The 15,338-nt window shown below is 37.6% G+C and overlaps 1 protein-coding gene across 1 annotated transcript in view; it reads right to left on the bottom strand.

Annotated features, from left to right (window-relative positions):
- Positions 1-8,954, bottom strand: part of SRP72 (signal recognition particle 72) — a 31,955-nt gene extending 23,001 nt beyond the window's left edge. The window contains exons 1-6 of the mRNA XM_032400434.1: positions 8,795-8,954; positions 6,746-6,866; positions 4,098-4,221; positions 2,627-2,770; positions 2,436-2,547; positions 386-417 (exon numbers count right to left, since the gene is read on the bottom strand). Coding sequence (XP_032256325.1) covers positions 386-417; positions 2,436-2,547; positions 2,627-2,770; positions 4,098-4,221; positions 6,746-6,866; positions 8,795-8,903 — 642 coding nt within the window. The 5' untranslated portion in view covers positions 8,904-8,954. The remainder of the gene's footprint in view (positions 1-385; positions 418-2,435; positions 2,548-2,626; positions 2,771-4,097; positions 4,222-6,745; positions 6,867-8,794) is intronic.
- Between the last annotated feature and the right edge of the window lie 6,384 nt (positions 8,955-15,338).

Raw genomic sequence — 15,338 nt, 5'->3', positions numbered from 1 at the left:
TTCTGTAATGAAACTACTTCATAACTGTCTTTAAGACAATTGGAAATCATGACTGTTGGATTATTTGTGGTTCATTTAAGAAATATGCATGGGATTCCTATGAAAGGACCCATATTCAAAGATCTGAGCCTTGCATCTAAAATAAGAGAATGAATTTATATTAATATAAATTTAAAATAAAATATATATGGCATATAAAAATTCTAGTATTGTAATTTCCCAGCCTAAGACTCCATCAAATAATTGATCAAGAGGATTTTTACTGTGATTATTTAATAAATCACCACCTATTCCAACAAGTCAATAAATACTACAATGAAGCGCCCTATAAATTTATATTAGTCAGAAGTGTAAAATTTGGGTTTAATAAGAGTGGAATACTTACAGAATCTTCTGATAATGAACGGCGGCAAAGATCTATGGGGAAAAAATGGTTTTAAAATTAATATTGCAGGGTAACTCCCATTCCTTTCACCATTCTAAAGAGCAAGAATTAAATTCTTGGGCAGAAGATTTCAAGATAATTTTAATAACAAGCAAATTTGGAAATTTATTATTATCATCAACATAAATAATAATAAACATTACATAAATACCATCAGTCCCTGACTATTCTAGCTCTCTGGCATTTTTCTTTCATTTGTAATCTCTAGGTTAAAAAAAATTTTAAGGGCATTTAAAAAATATAAATGTAACAAATGTTGATTGCAAGAAATCAATGACAAAAAAGTAGTAAAGACAATAACCCCACCACCAAGAGATAACCATTATTAGCATTGTCATTACTATTTTTTAAATGCAAATGCACAGCCGCTTTTAAAATGAAAGTGTGATATGATATTCTACATACTATTTTGAAACCTACCTTCCCCATTTAATATATTGTGGACATCTTTCTATTATAATAAATATAGATCTACAATTTTTTTTTTAAATCAAGGCTTTTTTTTTTAAGATTTATTTATTTTAGAGAGGGAGGGAGTGAGGGAGCAAGGAGAGAAGCAGACTCCCCGATGGGCATGGAGCCTGATGTGGGGCTAGATCCCAGGACCCATGAGATCACGACCTGAGCCAAAACAGAGTAGGACCCTTAACGGACTCTGAGCCACCCAGGTGCCCCCACATCTACATTTTTATTTTAAAAACTGCATGGTAACCTATTTTGTGGTCATGGTAAAACTTAGCCAATCCTCTTATAGGACAGAAACTCATGATGTTTCTAATTTTTTTCTTATGACCATCCCTTCAATTAGCACTCATAAAAATACATATATGAATTTATCTAATTATTTCCTTACAATAAATTTCTCATTTATCTAATTATTATTATTAATTAATCTAATTATTTCCTTAAAATGAAATCCTTGGATCAAAGGGTATGCAAATTTTAAATCCGCCACACATCACCAAACTGCCCACTGCAAAGTCAGTATTACTTTTACACTCAAAACTTCCATGTATAAGAATGTCCTTTTCGGGCGCCTGGGTGGCTCAGTTGGTTAAGCGACTGCCTTCGGCTCAGGTCATGATCCTGGAGTCCCGGGATCGAGTCCCACATCGGGCTCCCTGCTCGGCGGGGAGTCTGCTTCTCCCTCTGACCCTGCCACCCTCATGCTCTCTCATTCTCTCTCTCTCTCTCAAATAAATAAATAAAATCTTTAAAAAAAAAAAAAAAAAAAAGAATGTCCTTTTCCCACACTGCTGTCAATACCGGGTATAATCAAGAAATTATAAATCTCAAACATACTTTTCTTCTCGTGATGCTCCAACTTCTGCTTTTATTTTAACCTTCCCTCCCCATCATTGCAGTCCCTGCATCACTTTTATAGCTTCCAGGGAAATATGTATGCAGAAGAAAAGTCTACATCTTTCTGGAGTTGAAACCAAACATAAGCTAATAAGACTATTTTTCTTTTTTTCTTAATTAAAGCTTCAAAGCATATAAATGTTATATATGAAAACATACTAAATGGAGTTAAAACTGTGCTTGAATAGTGTTACCAATACAAATGCAGTGTATGTGCATGCATGCACGTACACACAAAGGCACACTGATTATCACTGAACTTGAGTATCCTAGTTTAATAATGATAACCAATATTTATTGGATGCTTATGTTATATACCATGTACTGCTGTAAATGCTTGATGTTAACTCAATTTACATTTAATACTCACAGTAACTTATTAAAAAACCTCCTCAAAAATAAGGTCTGGTATGGATGAAAATGGACAAGTACTCTGGCTTAGGGATTAGACAGAAATAGGGGAGACATGCTAAAATGCCAAGAGAAAAGCTAGATGAATTTTGAGAAATTCCCACTGCATCAATAATTTCCAATTATAAATCTCACAAAAATCAAATTCAATTTTTGGAAATACTATTTTAAGTTATATGCACATTACAATTACACATAATTTTAATAAACTTCCAACCTTCAGCTTTTTGTAGGATTTTCATTGCTTGGCTCAGCTGGCCTTGTCCTATCAGAGCACATGCAGCATTGTAGCATAGTTCGTGCGTCCCTTCTTGGAGGCCCAAGTTCTCCTGTCATGGAGCAAAATACCAGTCAAACACAAGACAGGAATATTGTTTCATAGCTGTGTGGGTACACAGGGATACTCACTGGAACTACTTTTTCCCAATTGCTTTGAGCTGCAACAACTGCTGAAAGGTTTGTTTTTCTCTCTTCATCATAATCATCTTGGGAGTTTCGGACAAGATCTCTATACACCGCTAAGCATTCATCATAGCGTTCTAACCGGTATAACTAGGGAGACAAACACCAAGTAAGAGATCAGAGGAGAAGACAAACATAGTATTATGTCTCAAACATCATACAAACCCTTTTTTGAATCACTAAGTAGGAAACCTTATTCAGCATGATACGGGCAATCAACAGTTCTTCCTTTACAATTTTTCAATTAGTTCTGTGTGCTACTAATACTTTCAAAAACTTGCAATGAATGAATCTCTACTATACTGTAGATTTGTAGTCATGATTCAGATAGAAGTCATTGTATTTACTTCCTTCCTGAGGTTAGGGAAATGCCTAAGTGGGTTTTGAAAGAAAACATTTCCAAAGAAATCACCCTGCTACCTAAATCTGACTTACAATGAAAAAATTTTCCCACCCACAAAATGATTGTTAAGCCCCCGTGAATAGGAACAAAATTAGATGTTAACAACAGGACTTAATATTTTCTAAGAGTTCACTATATTAAATCTTTATTTCCTTTACCCAGAAACCAGCTAATATAGGGTTAATAATCAAGTACACAAAACATAATTCCTGCTTATTTCATTCAAGTTGTTCTCAAAGGGCAATAACTGCCACTCTGGGTAAATTAAGTCAAGTCAACTTTATATGACAGAGACTGATGCCCTTCATCAAACTCAAAATGCTGGAATTTACCCTAAATTTGCCCAGCTTACCTTTAAAGTTCTTTATAAACCTACAATCCATGAACTTGTCCAAATCTTTCTCCAACCTGTATGTATTATTAAACTCTTAGTATCTCTTGGAGACAATACATTTATTACATTATTTGCCCTTACTGACATTTTAAAAATCTTTAAGAGGGTTTTGTTAGTTCTACTAAAACATTTGTCCTCTCATCATTAATAGCTTTATTTTTACACTAGGCTTAATTAAATGTCTCAAACCCTTTCAGAATAAGAGTTTTAGGGAATTCATAAACTAGTTAAATTCATCCAAATTCTTATTTATCACGATTTACTTTATTTTAACCTTAAAACAAAATGTGTTAAAAACTAGAAATATAATTTCAAAACTGTGAAGGCCATCAAAACTGGCCTTCATCTTTCCAACTAAAAAGTCAAAATTTCATAGGATAGTTTTTAATTCTAATTTTCTAATTGCCCTGAAGAAATAATTTATTCATAGAATATTATATATGCAACTGTTTGTGTGAAGATCAAGAAGAGGGAATATGTTCAAACCTCAAGAATTGGTTTGGTGGCAAGTTTTGTGGAGCATCAGGATGGGCTGAGGTTCCTCATCCCTGCTCCTCACTACAGGTACAGTCATGCCCACTCAGGATGATTGTCAACATGTATTTTAAAGCAGTAATTACCACTTGTCCATAAAGCTCCTTTAATTTGTCTGTCTGCTGATTGGCACTTTCTATTGTCTTCAAGGCATTTTCAATCCTGTTCAGCCTGTACTCACAATATGCCTTCTCAAAGGAAAGAGAGTTACTGAAAAAGAAAAAAACCAATATCTAATCATTAGCTAACACTGCAAAGCATCCACTGTATGCCAGACACTGCTGTAAGTACCTGATCCATATTAAGTCATTTAATCTCCATTAACAACAGATGAGGAAACTGACAAAGTGTAGTAACATGCCTGAAAATCAGTTCCCAAGTGGCAGATAATATTACATCCATTTCCCTTGCCTCTCTTGCTTTCATGGATATTCTTTGAAACAAACATTTAAGAATGAAATCATGAATCAGCTAAATAACTAATTGTCTTAGATAAAAAAAACAATCTGAGCACTATTTTATTTTTTCAAGATTTTGTTTTTCAGTAATCTTCACACCCAACATGGGACTCAAACTCACAACCCTGAGATCAAGAGTCATGTGCTCCACTGACTGAGCCAGCCAGGTGCCCCTGAACACTATTTTAAATGGGTTATTACAGAAGTTTCTTAAATCTACTAATCAAATAATAAGCCATATAAAGCTGCTTTAAATGTGTTCAAAAAACAAATGAATAGCAAAGAAAAGGTAACTAAAATCTTAAAAGAACATAGTACTTGTAACCAAACAACTGATAAATACACAACAATAAAAACATTACCTATCTACATTGACAACTCATCACATTAACGTGACACTTGAAACTCATTTTGGAGTTTCATTTATTTATTTTTAAAGATTTTATTCATTTATTTGACAGAAGGGGAGAGAGCACAAGCAGGGGGAGCGGCAGGCAAGGGGAGAGGGTGAAGCAGGCTCCCCGATGTGGGGCTCGATCCCAGGACCCTGGGATCATGACCGGAGCCGAAGGCGGATGCTTAACCAACTAAGCCACTCAGGCGACCCTCATTTTGGAGTTTTAACCATAACCCATGAGGAAGAATATTTATCAAGCAAATGACAATATCCTTTATTTACTTGCCTAAAAAAAATTATTTGAAAATCTCCCTATGTCACAAAATAACCAAAATTCAAGATACTGAATTTTAGTATAAACATGTTTACTAGAAAGTAGTGTCCCCTTTACTTTATTTTTACTGAAGTTTTAAAATTAGTTTCCAATCTTTCTTTCAATCTTTCAATAGATATGGCTCAAACTGCCCCCATACCAAAAAGGTATATGCTAAGAGGTTTTACTCCCACTGCTATTCACATCTATCCTGCTCTCCTTTACCTCCAAGTGACTTTTATTCACTGTTTCTTCACCTAGTGTTTGTTTTTGCAAATACAGGAAAATACACATATAAATTCTTATATCCTCCTTTTTTTATACAAAAAGTATACTATATAGTTGTTGACCTTTGAACATGGGTTTGAACTGCATGAGCCCACTTATATGTGGATTTTTTTCAATAAATATAGTATAGCATCTTAGATGTATTTTCTCTTCCTTATGATTTTAATATCATTTTCTTTCCTCTAGCCTACTTCATTCTAAAAATATAGTATATAATACATATGACAAAAAAATATGTGTTAATCAACTGTTTATGTCATCTGTTAGGCCTCCAGTCAATAGTAGGCTATGAGTACAGTTTTTGAGGAGTCTAAAGTTATACACAGATTTTCGACTACACGGAGGGTTGGTGCCCCTAACCCCTGAGACATTCAAGGGTCAACTGTACACTTTTTTTAACTTTATAAGCCAGTATTTCATTAAAGAGTAAATATGCTGCAAAAAACTTTATTTCAATACACATTTCTTTTGCGGCTTAGGCATAACTGTAAAGAAAAATCATATCACAGTAAAAATTTAGAATATAAATTCACATTTCGTGAAATGAAATAAGTGAAAAAGATTAACAACAACAAATGCTAGATATTCTAAAGACTGATAAAGAACTCTGACACCGAATGATCTTGACCTAAAATCATACTCACCTCAACAATTCTCAAAGGAGGTAGGCATGGAAGTCAGGCGAAGACTGCCACACCATCCTAAAGGCCTCTACTTATACATCCCTACCCTACATGTTCCTCCCTCTCTGCCTTTTTTTTCTTTAATTAAACTTCTGAGTTGTTCTCCTTATGTCCTCCAAGAATTCATTACATTTATGACCCATATCCTTCAGCAGTGTACCTGCTTCTTAGTGGTTCAAAGGGAAGACAGAGGTAAAGAAAAATGTTCCCTAAGGCAGAAAAAAAACAAAGATACTATTGCTCCTGGGCGCCTGGGTGGCTCAGTCGGTTAAGCGTCTGCCTTCGGCTCAGGTCATGATCTCAGGGTTCTGGGATCGAGGCCCACATCAGGCTCCTTGCTCAGCGGGCAGCCTGCTTCTCCCTCTGCCCTGCTGCTCCCCCTGCTTGTGCTCTCTCTTTCTGTCAAGTAAATAAATAAAATCTTAAAAAAAAAAAAAAGAGGTGCTATTGCTCCTTCCAGTTTCAGAAATACTATTGCTAAGCAAAAAAGGTAAAAAAATCACTGAATAGTGAGGAAAAAAAAAACCCATGGAAATGTTTATAGCTATGGTAACCATTATTTCTAATAACGGCACAAACTAACTGAATCACTTACTTGGCTAACACTTTAGTGTGAGTATTGATGACATTCAAGGCTTCCTTGAAACTTCCATTTTGAATAAGGCATACCACTTTACAGTGTAGGGCAGTTACGTCATCCTTGTTGATCTGCAGTACTAGAGAACAATTTTAGGAAAAAATGTTAAAATCCATTCCCTTCTCACATTTTTACTAAATTTTCCCACCCCCTGCTTCAAGAAGCTACGTTTCCAATTTTATTGCAGGAACAATCAGTTGAAACATTTAAAAAAAAAAAATGACCGATCTTCATTTTTAACTTAAGAAGTGGCAAAAGGACAGTTATAATTTAGTAAGATTTCCAATGAGATAGATTCCCAAGATGCTTGTAGCAAAAATAAATTTTTAAATAATGAAATAAAGGAGAAAGGAGCTATCTCCTCCAGCTTTTTCACCTTAGGACACATGCTACATCCTACATATTTCATTAGTTCACCAAGAAAGAAAAAAGTTCATGTAGAATTTGGAAGCAAATGACTTAGGTTTGAGTACAAGCTTGTCATTAGTGTCTTGAGGTCATGGGCAAATCATTTCACAGCAAAATGTCAGTTTTCTGATCTGCAAAACTAGTATGAAAGTTATAAAGAAGATTAAATGAGAATACTTTAGAAAAATCTATAAGCTGTAAAGTATACAAATGCAACTTATTTTGCTGGCAGTATTTCCAAAAACCATTCAATATTTCCCTTTTCACCTAAGACGACCGAGCAAAAGAGGACAAGGAAAGACTCAGGTGGCAAAGTTTGAAAGCTAAACAGCTGTTCAGTGTAAAAATGACCACAATCACTCCCCCTGCCCCTGGGTAACATTAGGAACCCAATTCTGTGTAAGAATCATATAAATTTTTACCAATTAAGAAAATATGTATTGATCAACAAACTGAAAAAAAAAAACGTGATTAAAGAATTCCTGCAAATACTTATTATACTGCTACTGAATAGTACCGGTTGCAGGTTTAGCCAAAAGCTAAAGTTAATTCAAAACAAGTTTAAGAATAAAATTAACTCTAATCAGCTATTTTCCTTAATGTCTGAAATTACCAAAAGTGCACTGTGGCATAATCACTTCTTTTTACATTAACAATAGAATATTGAAAATTACATAATCCTGTATGCTACTGACATACTTTGTATGTTACTGCTTTAAACAGCCAAACCCTGTCTTGGTAATCACTTTTCAAATCTACCAAGTACAGGCTGCATCTTCAGTAAAGAATTTACCATGACAGAGAGCATTAAAAAACAAAACAAAACAAAACAAAAGCATGGCCCTATTACAATTACATAGTAAAGGATAAATGAGTATAATGAGTAAACCTCACACCAAAGGCAGTTGACTCAAGATTTACCAGTTACGGGGCAAAAAGCCCCCCCAAACCGAAAAACAAACAAAAAAAAACCAGGCCAAACTTTTCTTCCGACGTAATTTCAAATGTTATTTCAAATGTGCTTTCACACACACATTTTCTGATCTAATGACACTGGAGAGAGATTTTATCTATGAGACTGACAGGCCTAACATCCATATCCAGCCCTTTTCCCTCTCCGGAGTCTGTACAGCTTCCACCTTGTCAGCACCAGCTTCTAAACTACGTGTCCCTAGCAGATTCCTCCCTCCGATGCGGCAGAAAAAGCTCCCTCAGCAACACTGCCTTGATCACTCCTCTAAAGGGAAGGAGAAAAGGTGGTGATGTGAGATATTTCCGAATTAAGGAGCAAAAACGGAGGAGTCGGATAAGAAAACAGTTTGAAAGAGACGCATGGAGCTGCGGTCTCTTTAAATTCCACGCTCGCTACCCCGCGGCGGATAAAGAGAGAAGTACACGTGGCTCTAAGCAACCCAGGACCTCGGGTTGATCGGGTGGAGCAGAGGGGCTGCAACCCACGCCCATCGGGCGTTCGGGCCCCCGAGCCGCGGGCGGCGATCTCCGATCCCCGCGTCTACTCGGAGGTGGTCGCGCGCGCCGGAAGGAGGCCGCGTCCTCTCTGCGGCCTGGGCCCACCCCAACGCCCGCCCCGACACTTACTCTTGTTGACGGTCTTAAGAGCGCGCGTGAAGTCACCGTTCTGGCCATAACGGTTCACTTCACTCCAGAGCGCAGGCACCGAAACCCCCCCGCCGCCGCCGCTCGCCATCTTGGAGGAGACGCGGGAGGGGCGGGCCGACCTCTGCCCCGGAAGAGGATTTCGGAGGTGGACAAGCGGAGGAGGAAGCCGGTGGTTGCTAAGCGGTTTGGAGTCGGAAACGCCCTTATCCCTGAGTCTGTGTCGGAGATCGTAATCTTAGCGGTGTTCGCTAGAAATTTGCGTGGATAGATAGAATCGATACACCTTACCTGAAACTTGTCTGAAGGAACGAAGTGTCGGACCCTGGGAGGGGGTTGAGAAGGGGTTCACCAGATAGTTTCGGCTCAAAGCAGCCTGCTTTTCTGGGGCTACCGCTGCTGGCGAAGCAGCACCCTCTTCCTACGAGGCGGAGCTGAGTGACGATCTGTGGAAGAGAATAAGAGGTCTATAGGGTGGTAAAGTACCAACTAGAAGCCTTAGGGAGTCCTTTGAAGGAGAGTGGGGAGAGAGACGGCTTCTCTTTGCTGCTGGAGAGTACTTCATAGAGGAATTGTATTTGAAAAGGATCTTGAAAGATGATTTAGGAAAACCTGGGGTTGGGTCTGAGTAAAATTCTAGCAGAGAAGCGAATATGAGGAAAGGCACAGAAGAAAAAAACAAGTGCAAAGCACTTTTGATGAAACCTTCTTGGCTGCACTGTGAGCTCCAGTTCAGGAACAGTCAGCAATAAGGCCAAAGGACGTGTAAGCGGTGAGAATGCCCAGGCTCAGTTCCTGGCTCTGCGACCCTAGATGTCTGACTGTGAGCAAGTTAGTTACCAGAGTCCCAGTTTTCCCGACTGTAAAATAGGGAAAATATTATTATTGTTCTGGGGATAACATAGACTTCATGCATCCTGGCATTTACTGGCACTCAATACAAAGACATAGGAGGTTTAGGGTTTTTGTAAGAGCTTAAATATCAAGATATGTTTGAAGGTCAGAACTGAGTACCTGTTGAGTGCTCTTAAAAAAGACAGGACATTTTATTGAACGCCTCTGCAGACCCAAATATTGTCAAAATCCTACTAACTCCTGCCATTTCCTCTCTTTCTCCCAGCATTCTATTCTTTTTATCCCTCAATATTTCTGTACCTGGTTCCAGATTTTAAAAATTACTTCTTTGACCTTGCAGACTAGACAACATTCCCCATTACTCTAATACAGCTCTGTACTTCTGAGCACTCATCGTTTGAAGCCTATCTCTTTATATGGACTATCATTTCCATGAGGTCAGGGACCATATTTACCCTTACTCACCGCAGTATCCCTAGGATCTAGTACACTGCCTGGCACATAGTTGGTACTCAACTTTTTAACATGAATTTTTGCTTATTTCTCCCCTAATCTGAGTTCCTTCAGGGTAGAAGGTATGTCCAACTCATAGTTGTGTCCAGTGGTGCCTGGTACATTTCATGTCTGGTCAATATAGTATAATGTAAAAACAGCACTACTGGTCTAGTGAACTCTGTCTCAATACAATCTCTGTGAATTAGTAAAAATCATGGAAAGAGTTGTGGACTTTCATTGACTGTGGAACTGTCACAGATTTTAAGCTAATTATGCCTAGATTTCAGCAGGGCAAGGGAGTTCCAGATGACATCTGATATACCCAAAATTTTGTGTGAATTTTTCTGAGAAAAGTTTTTGTAGCTTTCATCGGATTCTCCAAAGGTGTTTTTATGCAACAGCCCCACCCCACCCAAGGTTAAGAACCACAACCTTAGTGGTGATTCTGTTAACTTCTTGTAAGACTGACTTTATAAAAGGATTCAGTTTTAGTTTCTGCATCAGTCTTGATCCCATATACTATGTAGCTTCCAAAAATTCCTCAGAATTCTGGTATGGATTCCTATAGTTCTATTTCTTATGTCATTTTCATCAGGTTTTCTTGCAAACAGGATATAAGTATATGAATTTTTTCTGCCCTTTTTTTTTATCTGCCATTTTTGAGACAAGTCTTCCAGAGTGCTTTAAAAGCATTTATCTGATGCTGCTCTTCTACCCTCAAGATGAATTCCAAAAGCCTATCATGTAACGTCTTTTATAGTTTGGCCTCTGCTTTCTATCTCTCCAACCCACATAGGTCTTTTGTTACTCACTCCCTAGTCCCCTTGCATGTTATACTCCTCTAACAGTTATATGTGGTTCCATGTTGCTGTACCTATGGGAATTTGCACATTTATTCATTCAACAAATATTTACTAAATGTTTCGTATGTGTTGGTGTCTGGCATTATACTGGTTGCTAGGGATACAATTAACAAAAAAAATAAGACAACCCAGTATACTCATGGAATATATTTTCTAGTTGGGAGAGATAGGCAATAAACAAATATATACTATGTTCAGTGGTAATAAATTCAATGAAAATTAAGGTAAGAGGGATTGAGAATAGAGTGCAAAGAGTATGTTCATTCACAATGTATACTTGTTCTTTAAATTCCTCCCTTCTTTGTGTACTCAGAATCCCTGATCATTTACTCCGTATTAAGACAATGTAGTGTTTTGAAATTGTCTGCCTCCAATACTGCAAGATTCATTGAGGGCAGAAATTGGATCTTGTTCATTGCTGCATCCCCAGGATCTTCTTACACATCACCGGTACTCAAAATCTTATTTTTTAGCACCATTTGTGGATTTAGCATTTGTGATTTCTGAGAAGCTTCCATGTATAGTTATCTTGTCGTTTTATCCACTCTGTGAAGCAGGCAGAAGAAATATTTAGTTGTACCTTACAAATGAGAACTGAAGCTCACAGTAATGTGCCTAAGGAAATCTTTTCATTTCCATTCTACTGCTATTTTCACTGTACCACAATGTTAGATGAACAACTCCATGCCAAGTAATTCAAGGTCATGGGGAATTAAATGCAAAAAGCACCATTAAAACATTTTCACTTGGCTTCCCAAGAACTGCTGGGCTGAAGATGAACTGTGGATAAGCCACAGTATGCTGATTCTCTGCCCCTTTTCCCTGTTTTTTATTTAAAGATTTCATTTATTTGAGAGAGAGAGCGAGAGAGGGAACACAAGCAGGGGGAGTGGGAGAGGGAGAAGCAGGCTTCCCGCTGAACAGGGAGCCCGATGCGGGGCTTGATCCCAGAACCCTGGGATCATGACCTGAGCTGAAGGCAGACGCTTAACGACTGAGCCACCTAGGTGCCCCCTTTTTCCCTGTTTAGAAATGAAATCAGCTGAAGGGAATATTAAATTCAAGGTGATTTTCATGGTGAATCAGTTCCACTCATACCATCTTCTACAGTCTGCCAAAGGGGATGTTATATAATGTATTCATGTGTCAGAATATACTTCACGTATGTTGACTCATTTAATTATAACAGGATGAGGGAGGGAGTATTATTAGTCTCATTTTACACTTGAAGTAGAGGCATAAAGAAAAGTAATTTACCAAAGGTCACATCATCCTTCACCTGGACTATAATATAGCTCCTTAACCAATCTCCTTGCTTGTCCACACAATAGCCAGAGAACTTTAAAAACATGTTAAATATGTCATGTCATGACCCTGCTCAAACTTTCCAGTGGTTTTCCTTTCGTACTTTAGCATGGCCTGTAGGTCCTAAGTGATCTAGTCTTTGCTTACATCATCTTCCATTCTTACCTTTGCTCACCAGAGCTCCAGCAATAGTGGCATGTTTGCAGGTCCTCAAAAAGGCAGAGCTGTTTTACTTCCTGCTCCTAGTCTGGGTACTTCCCCACATTTTTGTATGGCTTGCTCTTTTTACATCATTGCTCTGCTCTTTGCAAAAACCTTCCTCTTATCCCCAGCACTGTCCTACCACCTTGGTTATTCTTCATATGCACTTATACTTCCCTAACTCTACTTAAGACATCTTTTATGGTTTGTTATCCCCAATAAGATTTTTGTGACAGTGGGAGCCTTGTTTCTGTTTAGTGCTGCTTTCCTAGGGCCTAGAATAAAACCAGGCAAAGCATTTTATTTCATGAGTAGATGAATGAATAAAGCTTCACACAACTTATCTTTGTTTTTTATTTGACTACAGTGTTTACATTTCAATGAAGGCTTTAAAGCAACAGCCATTGTAAGCATGCCTTTATGATACAAAGTTAAGTACTGTATTACTTGGACAAATTTTTCTTCCTCTTTTTATGTTCACCTACAAGCCCAAAGAAAGTATAATCACCCAAAGATGGCAAACTAGGTAGGTTTGTATAAGGTAATGTAACAGTTAAAATACTTTCAAACAAGTATTTTCTCTAGTATTAATGAAACGACCCTACTGAAGATATACATACTCTAAAAAACTAATAGTGAAAACTAACAGTGAAAATGATAATGACCATTGAAATGGTCAGTCCTATCTACTAGTCTAAATCAGTGTTTGAAATTTCTCATGTACTGCACCAAAGCAGGTGGAATTTTTGTAGGTTGAGATAGAAAAGCTGAAATTGCAGCCAATGACTATTCAGAGGCCACAAAACCAAAGTTTAAAGGTGTTAAAATCATATCTTTTTAATTGTTCTTGTGGACTAACATAAGAGAATGAAGCAGTACATAATTTTTACAATTCTCCCATCTCTAGCAGACCGCTAGGCATGGCACATCAAAGCAAAAGGCAACGTGAGGAAATAAAGTGTAAGATTATATTTTCTCCTCTCCTGCAGCTTCCAATCCAACAAAGAAAAAGGGATTTGGGAAGGTTTCATGGAGAGAGTGAAGATGAAGCTCTAGTAACAGATTTTAATGACAATAGATTTTAATAATTCATTCTAAGAACTAAAAGTACATTGAATGGATAAAGATGTGGTATGTATATACAATGGAATATTACTCAGCCATCAAAAGAATGAATTCTTGCCATTTGTAACAACATGGAGCTAGAGTGTATTATGCTAAGCAAAATCAGTCAGAGAAAGACAAACACCATATGATTTCACTCATGCGGAATTTAAGAAACAAAACAGATGAACATATGGAGGGGTGGGAAGAGGGAAACAAACCATAAAAGACTCTTAAATGATAGAGAAAAAAACAGGATTGATGGAGGGATGTGGGTGGGGGATGGGCTAGATGGGTGATGGGTATTAAGGAGGGCACTTGTTATGATATGCACTGGGTGTTGTATTTAAGTAATGAATCACTGAATTCTACTCCTGAAACCAATATTGCATTGTATGTGAACTAACTAGAATTTAAATTAAAACTAAAAAACTTAAAAAAGGAAAAAGAAAAAAAAAAGTACAGATAAGTGAAAGTCAAAAATTATGAGGAAAGCAAGGTCCCTTGATGGGTTGCATCAATTATTCTTAAACTACAAACCATGACAGGCTTCAAGAGAATGCAAAACCAATGGAATCTGTTGGTAAATTTTGTGTGCAATTCTCTAGGGAGAGAGTCAAGGGCATTCATATTTTCAAAGGAGTCTATGTTGCAAAAGAGATGTTAACAGTTTATGTTGTGAGTCCTTGGACAACTTCAAAATGTTGAGAATGAAGACCTTCTAGGTCAGTCCAATAATGTAGAATTTGACCCCCACTTGAGGCTTTTGAACAGAGAATGGGTAAACTGGGTAAATTCAGAACTCTGTAATAAATGAGATGTGAAAATGTAAAAGAAATATTAAGGATGAACTAACACTTCTGATTTGGGACACAGAGTACAGCCAGTTAATAGGCTGGATGGCAGATGAAATAAGTTTGGAGCATTCAGACAGAGAGGAATGTACAGTTCAAACTACAAGTCTACAAACACAGAGCTAAGAGTCAGTAATGCTAGTTTTAGCTGAAGGAGTTACTCCAATGATTACTTGTAAGTAATGGAGAGACTCAATAGAATAAACATCAATACTTAAAGGGAAAGAAGAATATAAGAAAAACATCAGGATTGAGGTTGGAATATCTTAGTGTCTAGTCAAAGAAAGGAATGGTGAGGACAATCATACCCTGCCCCAAGAGATGAGGTGAAAGAAGTGATAAGAGATGCTAGCTTGTGATAAGAGATGCTAGCTTGTTAACAGTTCAGAGGGAGGTGAAAAGGTATAGACAGTGTAAGCCAGTGGCAAAGATCTTACCAAGATTTCATCTGTAGCAGAGATTTTTTTTCCTCACACACAGTGTGGGTTTTGTTTTTTTAAGATTTTATTTGTCAGAGAGAGAGAGAGCGAGAGAGAGCGAGCACAAGCAGGGGGAACAGCAGGCAGGAGAGAAGCAGGCTCCCCGCTAAGTGAGGAGTCTGATGCAGGACTCAATCCCAGGACCCTGGGATCATGACCTGAGCCGAAGGCAGACACTTAACCGACTGAGCCACCCAGACATCCCTGTAGCAGAGACTCTTAACATTTTAATCCTTTGGATAAAAACGATGATTGCCCCCTTTCCATAAAAGTGAACACATACATAAAATTCTACATGGAAGTTTAAGGGGTTCATAGACATTCAGATTAAAGTTTAGTGATCTATAAAAAAAGTCCTCAGGTCTGCGTA

Source organism: Phoca vitulina, unplaced genomic scaffold (genome assembly GCF_004348235.1).
Source record: "Phoca vitulina isolate PV1807 unplaced genomic scaffold, GSC_HSeal_1.0 scaffold3, whole genome shotgun sequence".
Taxonomy (NCBI): Eukaryota; Metazoa; Chordata; class Mammalia; order Carnivora; family Phocidae; genus Phoca; species Phoca vitulina.
Note: the sequence above shows the minus strand (reverse complement) of the source record. Positions and strands in the feature narration are given on the sequence as shown.